The sequence below is a fragment of the Dermacentor andersoni genome, chromosome 2, assembly GCF_023375885.2.
Source record: "Dermacentor andersoni chromosome 2, qqDerAnde1_hic_scaffold, whole genome shotgun sequence".
NCBI lineage: Eukaryota > Metazoa > Arthropoda > Arachnida > Ixodida > Ixodidae > Dermacentor > Dermacentor andersoni.
The window spans coordinates 155,356,421-155,372,860 of record NC_092815.1 but is presented as its reverse complement, the minus strand read 5'-3'; the positions used below and the strand labels follow the sequence as shown (position 1 = coordinate 155,372,860).

General features: G+C 44.5%; 1 protein-coding gene across 1 annotated transcript in view; it reads right to left on the bottom strand.

Moving 5' to 3' along the window:
* Window positions 1–16,440, bottom strand: part of LOC126540564 (diuretic hormone receptor-like) — a 230,872-nt gene that overhangs the window by 78,773 nt on the left and 135,659 nt on the right. Inside the window, exons 3-5 of the mRNA XM_050187400.3 lie at window positions 8,000–8,134; window positions 1,982–2,073; window positions 985–1,070 (exon numbers count right to left, since the gene is read on the bottom strand). Coding sequence (XP_050043357.1) covers window positions 985–1,070; window positions 1,982–2,073; window positions 8,000–8,134 — 313 coding nt within the window. The remainder of the gene's footprint in view (window positions 1–984; window positions 1,071–1,981; window positions 2,074–7,999; window positions 8,135–16,440) is intronic.

Here is a 16,440-nt window from a genome sequence, read left to right as displayed (position 1 = left end):
TCGTAACGCCAGCACTACTGCTAAGGCCTCGTTTTCCGTGGTCATGTAATTTACTTCCGCTTTTTAAAAGGTGTAGGAGTAATAGCCAATGACTTTTAACTGGTGGCTTCGGTCGTGGTTTGAATCTGTTTGGTGTAACACTGCTCCTGTGCCATAACTGGACGCGTCAGTGCAGAGCTCTAAGGGTTTGGAAAAATCGGGTAATATCAGGATTTGATCTGATGATATTGCGCACACCAGTTATTCATATGCATGGTCGCACACGTCGCTACGCACAAAGGGAACTTCCCTTTAAATGAGCCTTGTAAGACACATGAATATTGCGACAAAGTCTTTAATGAACGCCCTAAAATGTCCTGCCAGTCCTAAGAACACGCGCAGTGAGTAAACATCGTAGGGCCAATGCGGTTCCTTGGTTCGTTGGACGGACTGTTCCTTTCTCGTTTTCGTGAAGCCGTCGAGGACTCTGCCAAGGAACGCCATCTTTCTCTGAAAGCACTCACTTTTCTTCTTCTTTATCTTTAGGTGTGATTTGCTTAATGCTTCTAGTAGGTCAGCGACGTGGGAACAGGATCCGAGATTGATCAACTGTTTACTGTTTACATTCAATCTTCCACTTATCTTTTGACCGGGACATTACAATTCTTTACTGCACTATCTTTTGGATCAGCCTATGAAAACATCCAGATAATAATTCGAGAAAACAAGTTTAAAATGCCCAAGAATGCACCGCATTAGAATATATGGTTGAGAAGTAAACACCGAAAATGAGAGCATAACAAGTCAGCTCATAAGCTTCAGGAGAATTTCCGGCGTTTCACGTGTAGGTGTTTGAGACCAGCTTACGATGTCTGCCACCTGCATGTTCTTTTCAGTTTAGTATACATAGCAGTGTTTTTTTTTTTTGGTTGTAAATGTTTGGCCACTTTTTTTAAACGAAAGCCAGATAAAGCTCACGTTTTATGCAGCAGCATATGTACTCACTTATAGTAGATGAAGATCCACAAGGCGATGCTTAGTGCACATAGGGACATTCCATATCCTATGTAGTACAAGGTAGTTCCATCTATCTGCAATAAAGAGGCCAAGATGTGTGTCGGTCGATGTTGTCATTGGGCCATGACCCAGATATGAAGAAACTTATCAATATTTGAAGCTCACAAAATACATATTTTGTATAGCCATTTAAAAAGCATTAAAGTTGCCTAAAGTGTATTTTATTTAATATGTTTCTTATTATTAGGCAATGTTTTAGACACAGTGAAGGTCCTGTATGGCAAGGGTAACGCCAAAGAATATTTTCCCTTACATAGGCCCTGTTACCCGTACATTGCTTAGCAATCAAGTAATGTGCGTACTATAGATACATCATTGTGCACTTTTTAAACAAGACAGTGTATGTAGGTCCAACATTGTAAATTATGTACGAAATATGGACAAGGTATACACGCACACGATATATCTCACGAAATAAGAAACAATTATACTAAAGCAGTCAAATGGGGGGGCTACAGAAGTGAAATAACGGAACTTATCAGCATAATGTAACTGAGGGGGACAGTAAATATGCCCTCATAAAATTTTTAAACCAATTCGATGATCTGTAGTATTGCGTAGTAGGAATCGTGTTCTGATGTTTATTTGCGATAGTAGGAAACGAATATTAAATACATTGTGTGTGTCACACCATAGCTAGTCCCGCGAGAAGGAACTCTGCTAAGAGGAATATTCGTTGTACTACACCAATAAGGTCAACAATGAAGCGGTACAGAAAAAAAAAATGTGTCATGATACTGCATGCGCATTATGCCATGGTGTATTGTTTCTAAAGCAAGGTCGCAGAAAAAAAATAAGGGAGTTATACCATGGCAAGTGCCGTCCGGCCGATTACCACCATGTTGTATGAAGCATTAGGCAATCTTTGGTTCTTTCCGGGGTCAAACAGGTCATGCAAAATGTAACGCCACTGTTTGATACTCACCGGCCTTTCCACCTCGAAGAGTGGAACACAATGGGAGTAATCCGATTTGCTGGCCCAGATGCCGGCGGCTGAGCAGAACCGCGACGCGTTTTCTGCATGGACCAATAAGAGGGAAGGATGAGAGCGTGGCGTCCGAGCGCTTCAGCAAGAAGACTGCAACACGATTGCTGGACCATTACCTACTAGCCAGAACACAATCGTAAAACTTGTAACGCTGGCAGTAGTTGTCTCGTGGCTCTTGATGACTATCACTGAATGGCAATCTCGGGTATAGACTGCTTCCCGTGTACATAAAAAAAAGACTTTCGCTAAATTGCTCGCCAGACCAGATTTTTAGCCAATACTGATGCTAAACAAAGTATTAGCGAAGGTTACTGCCGAATGCCAAAGAGAACTTACGTACACAAACATTCGTAAATTCGGCTTCGAACTTTGGTTTTCACTCTAGCCGTAGCATGAACCATAACAATGATGACGTCGCTGCGTTCCACACGAAATTTCGAAGACTTGCCGCGGACAGGTGCCGAAACAAGGGCACATATCCACAGTTAAAAAACCTTGCAAAACTTCTGATGCAGAAACAGTCAAAAGAAAAATTACGCATTTCGTTTATTTCAATCGCTAAGTCCTATTGCTGGGATGTTTTAGCTGGCTGAACTGTGAGCACAACAGTACGCTGCCTGCAACAGAAAATGCCGCTTCTGCTCGCACTCATCAATATATTCATGTTAGAGACTGACTACTGCTTTGGGTGAATTTAAGATTCAACCTTTCCTCTGGACTAGACCTACCGCCGCAAAACACTGCCCGCTAAGCGAAGCGAACAGCAAGCAACAAATACAGTTTATAAACCTAGGATGACATTTTAGTCTACGTCTGCATGAGGTATCTGAATATTTTATCCAGAGCTTTTTGAACCAGAGCATTTTTTATCCAGGGCTATCCAGAGCATTTTTGAACAGCGAGATATTTGAGTGAGGATTGCGTTTCGTGGTAGGGCAAAGCACGCGTCTGCTTTCGCTGTGATTGTTGGTGGTCATAATTGTATCATTAGGAAGAAATTACACTTACCGCATCGAATAAACATCCCAACCAGGTGTAACTATTTTTGTTCACCCAAGCAAACAAAGAAAAACTGTAGTGAAACATCGCCGAATTTGCTGGTTATAGCAGCCTTAGTATGTAGAGGCTGCAGGTGTGCTAGTCACGTAGTGAATGTTGCCGTAAAGGTCTAAAAAAAGAAACGAGATGCCGGTAGTCATCGGGTGCAATTACACTTAATTCTATGGTATTTCTGCGCATAAATAGGCTCCTTCGTAGCTTTTAGAATAGAAAATCTGCCACCGCTTGCCGTACAGGGCGCATGTAGTACATTGTCGTCCTCTATGAAGGGGAACACGTGAGCGCGTGGCCTGCGCTCTGCAGCGGCTGCCTACAACCCCTTCAACCGACAGCTAAAAAAAGCAAGTCCGCTTTTGGCGTCATCTATTGGCGAACAAAACAACGAGTGATGGCCGGCGGACAAGCGCTGCTAGATCACGCTCCCTCTCCGCTCGCGCAACGGGCGAGTCGTCTGCAACGCGTCGTCGGCTGCCAACGAATGGAGCGTGGTGCGTGAGCACGGTGGAAAAGGCAACAGGCGCTGTCTCTCGGCTTGCGCGAGTTGCGCTTCGCCTAAACTGGAGCTATATAGGCGAGAGCGATGCACTCATGGCGAAGGGATACGATGCTTCAGTTTGGCATATTGCCAGTTGCTACGCTTCCAGCCCACAGCGTAACAACAGCGAACCACGGTGATCGTGAAAAGAAAGATCGAGACCAACACAGATCGCGGAGCTCTCGTCAACCCAATGTAAGACAAGCAGACGACACTTGCTGCGTGCCGAAAGTCTGAAAAGTAGTGATAAATTGTACTTGTGCATTCTCTTTCTGTTACTTCTTATGCAGAAACTAATTAACAAATATTTCCACCATTACGAACAACATCTGTCCGCCATAAAGTTGGCAAATTTTCTGATGATGCGCCCTGGGAAGCCAATCGGGTATATGGCCCTACTGGCGTCATATGGTCACTCCGCGTCACATGGCCAGGGGTGGCTGAAAACTCAGACGAGTGGCGTGCTTCAATCTGTTGCCACAAATATATTTAAAACCTCGCAATAAATTGCACGCTTTACGCGCAGCACTTAGATGTGTCAATTATTGATCGGGAGGACCTACCCTAACGACTCAGTATGTTTGTACAATATCAGCAAAATCGTTTCAGGCTCCCTTTAATAGATTGCCTTCGAAGGCGCCCCGCGATACTCAGTTGCGCGATAGCACGGGCCCTTTGTATTGCTGCTGCCTTTGTCTCCACTGTCAGAGTCCACGCACTACTAAAATGGACGAAAAAACATAGAAAGCTGCTCGCTTTATTATCGATGTACGAACAACTGCACAAAAAAGGTGCAATTTCACCCGAAGAGCGAAGCACTGAATGCGATAGCAAGGCTTAGCGTATAGCTTGAACTTCTCGGACGAGGTTATCACTACACGCGAGTCCGAATAACTTGCACGTGACATATGCGGGGTGCGTCGAAATTCCTGGCACCCATAATAGCTTTAACACGCCCTGTATTGCATAGGCTCCACCGCGCTTCGTGTAAAGCGCCGCGCCGTTAAAATTACATCAATTTCAGGTTTGCCCGTTGATATTGTATTTATTATTATTGTACTACTACTATTTATTATGTCTCAGAAAATTTTAGGCTGAAAGGCATGCGCAGTGCCTTTGTTTCTTTATATTCGTTTGTGACTGCCATTCTCAAACTTCTGAGGAATAACTTAGTGGAGAACATAGGCTCTGGTATGAGAAACTTATAGTGTTTAAATACTGTACGCAACATAATCCGTATATACGGCATGGATAAACATGTAGGGTACATATGGCTAAATATATGCGGAGCCGCACGGCAACGCCGACAACGAGAAGAGTATGAAAATTCGCGTGGGGTGTCCATGTAATTGCTATCACAGTGAAATTGGTTGCTTCTTGACTAAACCGACTGTAGCGTGGTCTTCACCACTGAAGCGCAATCGTCATCGCCGTGTCGACGCGCCGCTGGCGCCTGGACCACCTATTTTCATCCCACACCGCGCACTCACGTTCTTGCCCGCCGGCACATCGCGCCGCCGGCTTTTATACGGTACGTACAGGATGACGCGCCAGACACCTTTCCCGCACAGGGTTCGCAAAGTGGCTGCTGCCTCCACCAGCCGCCCTCGTGGCTGTGCGAAGCAGCACCCCGAGTGCACTCTCCTGCATTGGCCGCGGCCTCTTTCGCGCACGACAGCGCCAAGACGACCAGTGTGTGTGCAGAGGGTTGTGTCTGCTACCATCGAGGCGCGCGTTTTTGTGTTGGCCAACGCCACTTCGCACTACGAGGTTTTGTCGTGGAGTGGCACTTCGTTTCCACGGCACGTCGTTCAACCACTACATGGAACACAGGGCCGCCCGCTTGAGCTTTCTTCAGTTGTTCCCAGAGCACTCGTCATCTGAAGCGTCATCTTCATCCGTCGCTGCGCCTCCTCATCGCGTGCAACTACGAGTATCTCCCATGGCTTGAGAATCAGAATGCGATTAGTTCGCGGCTGCGCTCGACCGTACAGTCTCCATTCTCGCTCCGGTTCACCTTCACCTTCTGCAATAAGTGCTGGGACGAGGACAAGCCTCGTCGACCACCGTCACGTCGTGGTTACGCCAACCAATCGCGACAAATGTGGTTGCGTTGCCTTTGGGACTCTCCGGTGCGAATGCTTCCGATCACAAAAATATCAGACTGCCGATTTCGGGAACAGAGTAACCAAAACCATAGCCTCATATGTACACTCACTTAGGATGAAAGTCATGATATTGTGAGCAGGGTAATGACGAGCCTTGACATCGCGCTATCGCGCACCACGATGTGCCATTTGCGGCGGACAGCAAGAGATTATGCACTCAAGAAAAATTGTGTTAGTGTGTGGTGGTATTAGGTGTAGCAGTTGATTTCCTTTTGAAACGCTGCAATAAAGAAAAAAATCCGTATTAAGGCGGAAGCCTTAAGTGGCTCGGTGCAATGGCTCATGCCCGAAACAGTCCGCGTCTAGTCCAGTGATCCAAAAAAAATACGATACAAAAATATCATCATCACGATTGACTCATACCCGCGTAAGCAAGCAAAGCGGCTTAATGTGAATGAAGAAATGAAAGAAAGACAGAACTAAGAAAAGAAAGAACGAAAGAGAGAGCGAAGGAACGAACACAAGAAAGAACAAAGAAAGAATGAAAGAAATAAACGCGGACAGAAACAGAGCACGAAATAACCTTTAGGTAGTGCATTAGGTGCTCGCACGTGTCGTTCAGGAGGTCGACCTACAGTTCCATACGTTTACTTCACACTGCGGCATGTTATGTCTCGCAAGAAGCCTGGCCCCTTCTTTCGTATAACTTAATGCATGGCCACATGTGTAGTAGGTTTTCACCTTCACCTGTTATAGGAGTGTAAGAAGATGCCGGTTTTTTTCGTTCGGTGCCACCACTATTTTGTTAATGCACACGTTTCGTTTTTCGCGTTTTTTTTTTTTTTGGTCAACAGCGAGCACCAAAAAAGTGAAAAGTGCCCTCGAGAGAACGGTACATAAGTGGTGCCACCACCATATTTCTAACGACGGCCGCTTCTCATTGGTTCGCTCCTCATAAGCACATAATATACAAGAGTCTATATGTCGAAAAATATTCCTTGCTGCTGTAGGCGCTATCGGTAAGCCCACTTCAGGCGGTATTCAAAGCAAATCACTGTAGCTACAACTTCGCAGGAGATTTGTTTAATGCGTGGATCTCTACAAAGAAAGGCGTCGCTTTACTTCAAATTACGCAGGCCTGAAATTTTCAATCAAGTTGTGTTGATTCTATCATACTATATACGTCTTGAAATAAAACTGAAATCGTTTCAGCAGTTGATCACCGCATCACCACCGTATCAACTGATTAACTACTCACGTCACGCTCTGGCAAGTACTGTTTCAGTGGCTCGTCAATTATACGATTTTTTGTGCACGTGATCCTTACGTGACAATTTTCACGCATGGTATGAAAAGAATCAATCGAATATCTGTAAAACAGTAAATCAGTAAATTTGGGCTATGAACCAGGCTCCTATAAAATACGCTTACTTAGTTCTGTGCTTACTAGCCACCGAACGGCAGACTGAGCAAGCAACTGTCCGCTCACCCACGTTGGAGTGATCAACTTGTCAATGCAAAAAACAAAAAAAAAATGATGAAATGCCTAGCACTCTCATGCTATTGTTGACCACCGCTTGCAAGTACCGTAATGTTTTCGCTATGGCACACTGTCCAAATGAAAACTATTTTTCTCCACAAATACACCCCCGGTACATGGCGGCACGTTTTATTTTTTAGTTCGCTGCGATTCTTAATTTATATTTATCTTTTGTGCATTTTTCCACCAGAGTAGAGATAAAAATAAAATAGTCAGGTTAATTATATCATATTCCTTAAGTGTGTTTATTTTAATGAATTAGCAATGCTGTATAAGGTAAAGCTAATCATGAGGATAAATAAATCAGAGCGATACTGAGGCAAGTCCGATTCTATTCTTGCGTGTCTTCTTCCACGAATCCATGTGTTTACCAGTGAGAGTATTAGTTCTACAAAATATATTTTATTGAAACTTTCCTGCAAGCAGTGTGAGAATGCTCGAACGCAAGTGTGCATGAAATGCTCTAACTCCATTCGGTACTTTGAAAGAGCTGACGTAAAGTTATCTTATTTGTTTTCCGTTTGGGGTCCTTTAGCACTGTGGATAATTACATCAGTTAGCCTTCGTACTGATTATACTAGCGTATTGAATTTTTTTTCATAGGACAGTCTACACATTTTCAGCAATATTGAAAGTGGTTTTTCTCCCTTCCGACTGACAACATGCAGCCGCTGCGCTTAGTGAAAGAGTTGTGCTCGCATTGCTGCACTCACGGGTTGTGTCATAGTGAACGCCATTGAGAGTGGCGAAGCACGGAATCGAAGATGTGTGCGCCGGTGGTGTGCGAGGCCAGCACGACAAGCCATCCCAGGTCGGCAGGCAGCTCAGCACTGTATCCAGTCTCGCATCTGGGAGAACAAAAGAAAAAGAAAAAGATCAGGAATAAAGCGGAAAGGATGATTGGGACTGCGTGCTTTGAACATTTCAGTCAGAGGTGAAGTGACAAAACAAAACTCTTCTTAGTGAGAAACGTTGATCGGACCACATGCCAAGAGTCTTTCTACATGAATACAAAGAAGAGAAACATTTACAGGAAGTTGGATACTCAATGTTGTCAACACTGAATGAACAAAGAATGTGTCTGGAGCTAACGTTTGGACAAGAAGTCTTGCCTTTTTATGTTTTCGTCTTTCTTGATCAGGCTGTGACAACAAGTTCAAGACAAGTTGACAAGCTTAGGAATTTCTCTTGTCAAAACATCGACCCTAGAGACATCTCTTGCCCGATCACGGTTTATCGTGAAGCAGACAGTATAGGATGTACAGATTTGAACCCATTACTGTGCGTCTGTCAAATACATAAACACTCACTGGTACTAACTGCGCTCTTAATTGTATGGCTTCCAACATGCACGAGATTGCTGTTAAATACTTGTTACATGGTAGGCCGCGCGTTGTAATGTGTGATGTGTCGTCACTTACCGCTTATTGTTTTTTCTGCAGCAAAGTAACTCTCAATGAAATAATTTTTTTGCATGCCAGTGTTGCATTATATTTGGGGCTTAACAAATACGAAAAGAAGAAACGCAAAATTGTGATTCTCATTTTCTTGTTTTCTCTAATTTACCTTACAGAAGTGGTTAGTTCTCCTGTTGATCTTACTAAAAGAAGGTACGTGACAAGTTTTGCTGGGGATATCAATGTTACATGGTAGTTAGACCTCATCTTCAAAAGCAATACAGTGAAGAAGTTTTTATTCATGTGCACTTTGTCATCTTAGGGAGTCATGGAGCAACAAAGTCATAGTGCACACCTTTCGTAATATGCACTACCGGCGGTAACACTACGTTGCGACACTTGCTCACTATAACATAAAACAGTCCCTCAACAGCACTTTGTGAAGATATGCCTACAGCAGTCGGGGAGAAAAGAAGCTTGGTACTGTAATGTTCGCCTAAGGAAGTTCGCACTAAGGCTGAGTATTTTCTTTCCCGAGTTGAGTAGAAAAGATATACCGAAAGAAAATGTGACAACTAAGCCCCATGCTTCTTTTGGAAGAATATGAAAAGGGGGCTCGCAAGTTGGTCAACTTCAGAACTTATAACCCTGTGGTTATTGCATAAACGCGGATCGTGCGGTCCCGATATAACAGCCAGTTATGTGAATGAGCGCACAGCCGGGAGGCTTCGCAGGTTTCTTGCTCGTTTCATATCCACTTCAGGGGAGAACCCTCTTTACAGGTCAATGAATACTGCCTCATAATATGGCGATCGCGCTTCCATAAATATCAGGTAATAAATATTCCTGGTGCGAGCGCTTGAACAAACCTTGCAATCAAAGTGGCGAACATCACTTAAATCTTAAGTAAAATTTTTGTTTCTTTGGAGAGGAAGAAGTGCCTATAGCTCACAAGTGCTCTTAGCCTCTTGCTGTTATTCAGTTTTTCACGTCATTTTTGCCACATTCGTGAATGTACTTTGATCAAGAATAAGCAAGAAGATGCCCCTACAACCACCTAAACAAGGTCAGTCGTCTACTTTGTCGGTAATTTTTGAACCACGTGCCTTTGAAAGCTCGAGTAAGCTTGATTCATGGGAGAGCTGAACGCTGGTAGTCATGGTTTTGAGCAAGAGTACACCGTAGCCATGAGTAACCGCGTGAAGAAAGATGTGTGCCTTATGTTGAGTAAGCTGACATAATTGAATCGAAGTAGGCAGCCACACTTTATTTTTTCACGTGCCGCTCTCGCCGTCACATTACCTGGACTCCCTAAGCAGACAATATAAAACAAAATATTTCGAAATTGTGGCTCCTGGGTAAATCAAAGAAAACAGAATCAACTTTCGAAAGAGCATTCTGACAGTAGATGCAGAAAATTGAGCGATACTTAAAGAATTAAAGATTAAGCGAAATATCCGTCGACTGCTTTATTATTACTGACGAGAAGGAGTCAATCAGTGGTGTAATTTACGATGTGCACCTAGAAATAAAGTATGCCGGCTCCATGAGTCCTTTAGTTTATGAGTGCGCATTCTTGAGATTTCCCGTTTGGGCACCTCCCGGCGCCTCAGGTTAACTTTTATTTCTACGTTACCAGCGTCCATAATACCAGGGTACATGATAATCCTGGCTGTACAATCCACTCCAAGGCATCTTCAGTGCCGAACGTGTGTAAAGAAAGGCCAGCTGCGCGCTGTGTGCAGAAGTGAAGTGACGTGCACTGTTGCGGCGGAAATCGTGACACAGCCAGCTGTGATGCGTCTTCTTTCAAACGTCTAACAACTGTCTGGGTCCTCACAAAGCGAGGTCCAATAAATGCCCGAAGATGCAACAACAAGCTTGTATGCTTCGAAAAAATGGCAAGAGGCAAATCTAACCGTAAAGAGGCTGCTCAATTTCCTGGCAGCAGTAAACGACGCTCGCGAAAAAAGTGCCACCCAGCCACTTGAAAAGAACTGCATGGGGAGGCACAGGCACCGCGACCAGCTCTGCGTGTGCATCGAGAACAGTAACCACACTTACAGGGAATTCAAGGGCGGTGAGATCACAGGACATATTCGTCGCCCCCGGATGATAGAGACAAGGAATGGAATCTGCTGGTCGATAGGCCTATGGCCATGACACCGTGCCGTAGTGGCCTTCTACGCCAACAAGCCAAGAATGATAGGGCCTAGAAAGCCGGCGGCAGCACAGTCAAGCTGCGAGAGTGACATACTGAGAACGAACGCGTTCAGAAAATGTTGAAGCATCTGCTAGAATCAATCCGCGTGGTTCTTTGCAGTCTCCAGGCTCTGGCGACTAAGAGTAGTGAAGCCGCTGATGACAGCTCTTTGCGTACTGTAAAGTTTCTTCTTAGTGCCTATGCTGCTCTCACTGAAGAAGCCTACACGTCAGCTTTCACGTGCCTTTTTCCGGAGATTCGTTTGAACAAGTGACCGCAGACAAGATCTGGAACGCGGTCTTGACTTTATGGGTAATATTCCTGAACGTTTATCAACAAAATGTTGGAATTGAGTTCATCTTTGTGCATCCCTCTTCCATGCCGTGATCATCTCTCATCACACCACAGTCAACGTCCCTCTTACTGTTATGTAATATAGCAGTTTGGAGCGCGTAGCTTAGGCCCGCCTCTCAGCTTCCTTTCAATTAAATTCCCTATCTCGTTTGTTTGTTGGGTACTCTTTCATGTGTCGTAATTATCCAGGTACGTTATCGAATAGGAGTGCTAAACAGTGATATCCTCGAATCAAAGGATCCTTCGATTACAGCGAACGCTTTGTCCTTTCTAAACAGTGAGAAACCTAAAGATGCATGGAGTTCGTTTGGTCAAAAAAGGCTTGTTTATATCATTTGGCACGTGCAGGTAATCCCACTCACCATCAGTCATATGGTTTATTTAAACGTTACTTTTACGGCAAAAGCCCTAAATCCATATGCTTAAAGGTCGCGTTGTGATGTACAGAAAATATCACGTGAGCCAAGGAAGGTCAGAAGCGAACAAAAGCACGTCGAGGCGTAATATGACTAATTATTAGCGAAGATAATTAATAATTGATTAGTGATTGATTTAAGGTGTGCCTGGGTGAATAAAGTTGGATTAAGCTCGGTTAAGTAGGATTAATGTAGTATAAGGCGGATTAAGGTGCACTAAGGCATATTATGTTGGATGCATGAGGATTAAGGTAGGCTCAGGTGGATTGAGGTGAATGAAGGAAGATTAAGGTGGATTAGGGTTGACTAAGGCGGATTAGGAAGCTTAAGGTTAATTACAGTAGGCTTTACAAGGCGTTCGCCTTCGCATCTCTTAGGCAATTGCCTTGGACTACCGGTAATTTTCCTTAAAGGGTTGCTTAAACACTTTCGACGTAAGCACAGACACAGATAGTTTCTCTCGGAGACTGCTTTTCCACAAGACTTGTATCAGCGCCCTGTAAAAATCACAGTATTGAAATGAGATCGAAGCAATGAATGCGATAGCAACATCTTAGAATATTACACTAAAGGTAAGACTCATAGCTGTAGTGGCAGTAGGAATTGCAGTAAACGTAAGCTGACTAAGCAAACACGCGTGGTGTCGCCTGTGTAGACACATCAACAGAGAAAACTCTATGACTGAAAGCAGCATCGGTTAGAATACAGGGGCTTGTCGGAGTTGTCCGCTTTTCTTGACGTCGTGTTCCCCTACTGCGGCCTACTCACGGCGGGCACGATGCGTGCGTTAGGTTCGAGCCTTTAAGCTGCAGGGTTTTGTTGAAGCTGCCGCTTAGCCTCAGCCTCCTGTTCCCGCAGCGCCACGTCTGGGCGCCTCTGGCGTTGAGCTGCAGCATGCATCGCACGCGCAACCGAACATTGTTTCTGCATCTGAACTAACGGAGCGGTCTTTGTGCGTATGTGGTGCCCGCATCGTGTCAGTACGAGTAACGTTTTGCGGGAGCTTCTCGGCGGGCGTTCTTACAACACTCGCGGGCATTGCGTCACATGAGGGACGCGATACGTTGCTGCGGAAACGACGCACCAACAGTTACTACTCTAGCTACCATACGTTGGTAGCTTGAAGGTAGCTAGAACTTGCTAGCTAGAATGTTGGAAAACCCTGCCACAAGCCGAAAGGATCTGCATAGTCTAGATGTAGTCGGCGTACGTTGTTTGTCCCAGCAAGCAAAGCTGTATTCTAACCTGCGGTGTTAGAATAGAGCTTTTTCTATGCACTGTTCATGAAAACGCCTAGACATCTTTCGCCACCTAGCGTTAAAATTCTGACGCAAAGAGAAATTGTACAGTTTATGTAAGTAAAGTTCTTCGAAAAATCTACTAATACTAAAGGAATCATTATTTTTGGGTGTAATTATTGATGGCGGTGAAAATTCGCGCTGAGTGTTCACAAAGTGCGCCACGCGTCTCATTGCGTTGGCTTGCAAGAGGAAAATACTTATATGGCGTATTGCATATACTCCATGCGCTGTGGCCTAATTGTTAGAGGATCGAGCTGTTGTGCTGGGGGTCGTCTCTTTGAATCCTACCGTTTGACGATGTCATATATTCTGATTATTTAAAGATAACATGCTTCTTAATGACTTTGCCACCACTTTTCCGTGTCGGGTATGTTTCAGACATGTTTCGTGGGCCGATCGCGGAGAAGACTAGTCTGCCTCCCCAGTAAGATTACATTACATTCAGGTTTGAGCCCTGATAGTGTTTCACACTTTTAAGATTTAATAGCCTAAAAGAATTTAAGATAAAATGCATGTGCTGCCAGGGTTATGTTTCATGACATCGGTTTGTTGGCTGCCATTGCCAAACTTACGGGGATTAATTTTGTCAGGCATGTAGTATGGACAACAGTAGTGACTGAATAGTGTGGCAATATAAACGACATATACAACGCGTCATATAGTCTGGCGTGGCATATAGCATTCATATACCTAAATATATGCGTAGACTCACGGCGCCGGTGACGATGACCGGGGAAATTTGCTTGGGGTGTCCATAGACTTGCTAGCGCAATAATAAAACAGGTACGAGTGCCTAAAAAGGGCTCTGTTCTCAAGCCGCGGCGTTACCCTCAACTTTAACACCGTGCGGCGATCGACATACCCCCTCCTTCATGCAGGCGTGTCAGTATTGTCTAGACTTTATGTTGATTTGAAGCCAGTGTGCTCCCATGTCTCATTCGTATGCAATCTTTTTCATTAAGCATAGGCAACATGGAGCGAACCTTCACGATAAACTTCACGCAACGGATGAAGACGCGACCACGCGGCGGCACAACGCGGAGTGTTGGTTACCTTGCGTCACACGAAACAAATAAGAGGCACACCACGCTGGGTGTTCGGCGCGTCGCTATACGTATCCAATGTACAATCTACGAAGTGGCTGTTAACGGTGCTAGTTTGGCCTGATAATATGCATATAATTATTGTTGCAATTAATTTACAATGCATTACGAATAAATACTTCGTTGCATGTATCCCTAGCTGACACCAGACCTTCCCGCCATAAGCATTCACTAACAGTTAAGGAGTATGCATTTCGCACTGACTGTTTTAGATATTCGTTCTTTCCTCTTGCAATAAGAGAATGGAATAGCCTGGACCCCTGCATAACGACTAACACATCGTTGCCGAAATTTGTACACCCTTGTAGAAGAACTGTTGCGCTATATTTAGATTATGCTAGCCGGAAATAACACACCACTCACGTCGTTGTATGGAATAAAATCTGTATAAGCATTGTATTTTCCTGTTTAATTTCACCCCTTTTTGCCGAATGCAATCTATCATTTATGTTTTATTTACTGCCATATGTGTATATGTGCTTCGTGTCGATTATAAATATCATAGTTGAAATTATGTAAACCTGTTTTCATGGCGATTTGTGAGTTTATAATATATGCCGAACGTGTAAAAATCCCACTGGGATTGACAGTACCTGAAATAAAAATAAAATAAAATAATGTGATAATATTATATAGCATATGATAATAGCATGATAGTATTTAAGTTCACACGTACGCTTACGACTGCCTCTATATGAGACTCTTAAGATTGATTTGTAGCCACCAGTGGTAAGAATAAGCGCAACCACAGCTAAGATAGAACTGCCGCTAAGTTATGAAAGAGTTGAAATGGGCTCTTTATAGCATTTCCTCTACTCTAGAATAACAAAAGCAGAAAAGAGTTTTTTGCAGGATTTCGCGAAGTGTGGGAATGGATGTAAGAGAAGCTTTCTGTGTGGTTTGGTTTCATTGACAATAATTAGCGGTGATGTTGACGGCAAATATTTTCCTTCTTCTGCGTTTGGTGCCATACGACAGTGCACGGTGAGTTCTTGTTGATCGTTACGTCACGTACACCGCCGCTCTTGTTCTGCGCAGTACACAGAACAAACAAGACGTGCTTACTTGCGCCATTGTTCATAACCTCCGAGGAGGTAAGCCTTCTAATTTCCTCACACGGCACATCGGATCATGGCGGAGGCGTTAAACTGTAATCGCATTATGGGGCGTGCCGTAGTGGCGGGCTACAGATTAATTTTCAACCCCTGCGGTTGTTAAAGGGAACCTAAATCTAAGTACACGAGCGTATTGTATTTCGGCCTCGTCGAAAGGCGGCTGCTGCGGTCAGGATAGAAACCGCAACGTCGGGCAATGCTATATCCGCATAGCTGCCGCGGCGGGCACAGAAGTGTCGATTTTACATGCTGCCACTTCCGTATATCGCCTGGCCAGTGCGGTACTTTAAAGTCGCTTTTCGTCTGGACGCCCTGCGTTAGTTGTCCGCTTGTCATTTTCACGGTGTTTATTTTTCAAAAATAGCAGACGTACCGTACCCTAGCTAGAGCTTAAATTTATCCAATTTATCGGCAATTGCTGTCGTGTCTAGTAATAGCGTTGCCTTGCCTTCTTGTGTCACCTTTCCTCCTCTCCTGCGCTACCCTCATGCATGCGAGCTGCGAGCGAAGAGCGGCAATTCGCTGTTATTTACTTGTTTCGTGAGTGCATTGATTCTACCCATTCTCTGTATCCCCTGCATACGTCCTCTCATACTTCTGTTTACTTCCCCGCTGGACTGTTGCAAGTTGGCACAAAGGTAAGATCTTCAATCTTTACAATGCTTACCCACCACCACTCCGCTTTAAAGGGGAGGCTCATTGCATCCATCCATCCATCCATCCATCCGTCCATCCGTCCATCCATCCATCCATCCATCCATCCATCCATCCATCCATCCATCCATCCATCCATCCATCCATCCTTTTGCGGGGGATCAGGAATAATCGCAGGGGTCAAGAAGCTATTTTGGCGACGCCCAGGGAGTTCCAGAGGGCATTGTGTCGACGCAACGGAAAGGCCCTAACGTGTTTCTCACGTTGCTTTTCCTCTCTGCCGCGCTCCAGCTGTGTATATACACACTCTCAAAACACCCGCCGCCGTTGCGTGTAAGGAAGCGACAGCAGTAGCAAGAGTGGCAGAGGAAACTTAGAAGGAAGAGGGAGACAAATGTTTGCTTTAAAAGTAACAGAGATCGGGAATCGAACCGACCATTTTCAAGTGGGAGGCAGAGAAGGTACCACACTGCGCTGAAGTTTAACTCAAAATGGCGGCTTTCTGTTGGATGTTTTGATACTTTGTAAGGCATGTTCAATTCCCTTCGCTACACTTTCTTTCGGAGTTTGGGCTCGTTATGATATTTTCAGCTACTGTTCTAGGCAAATTA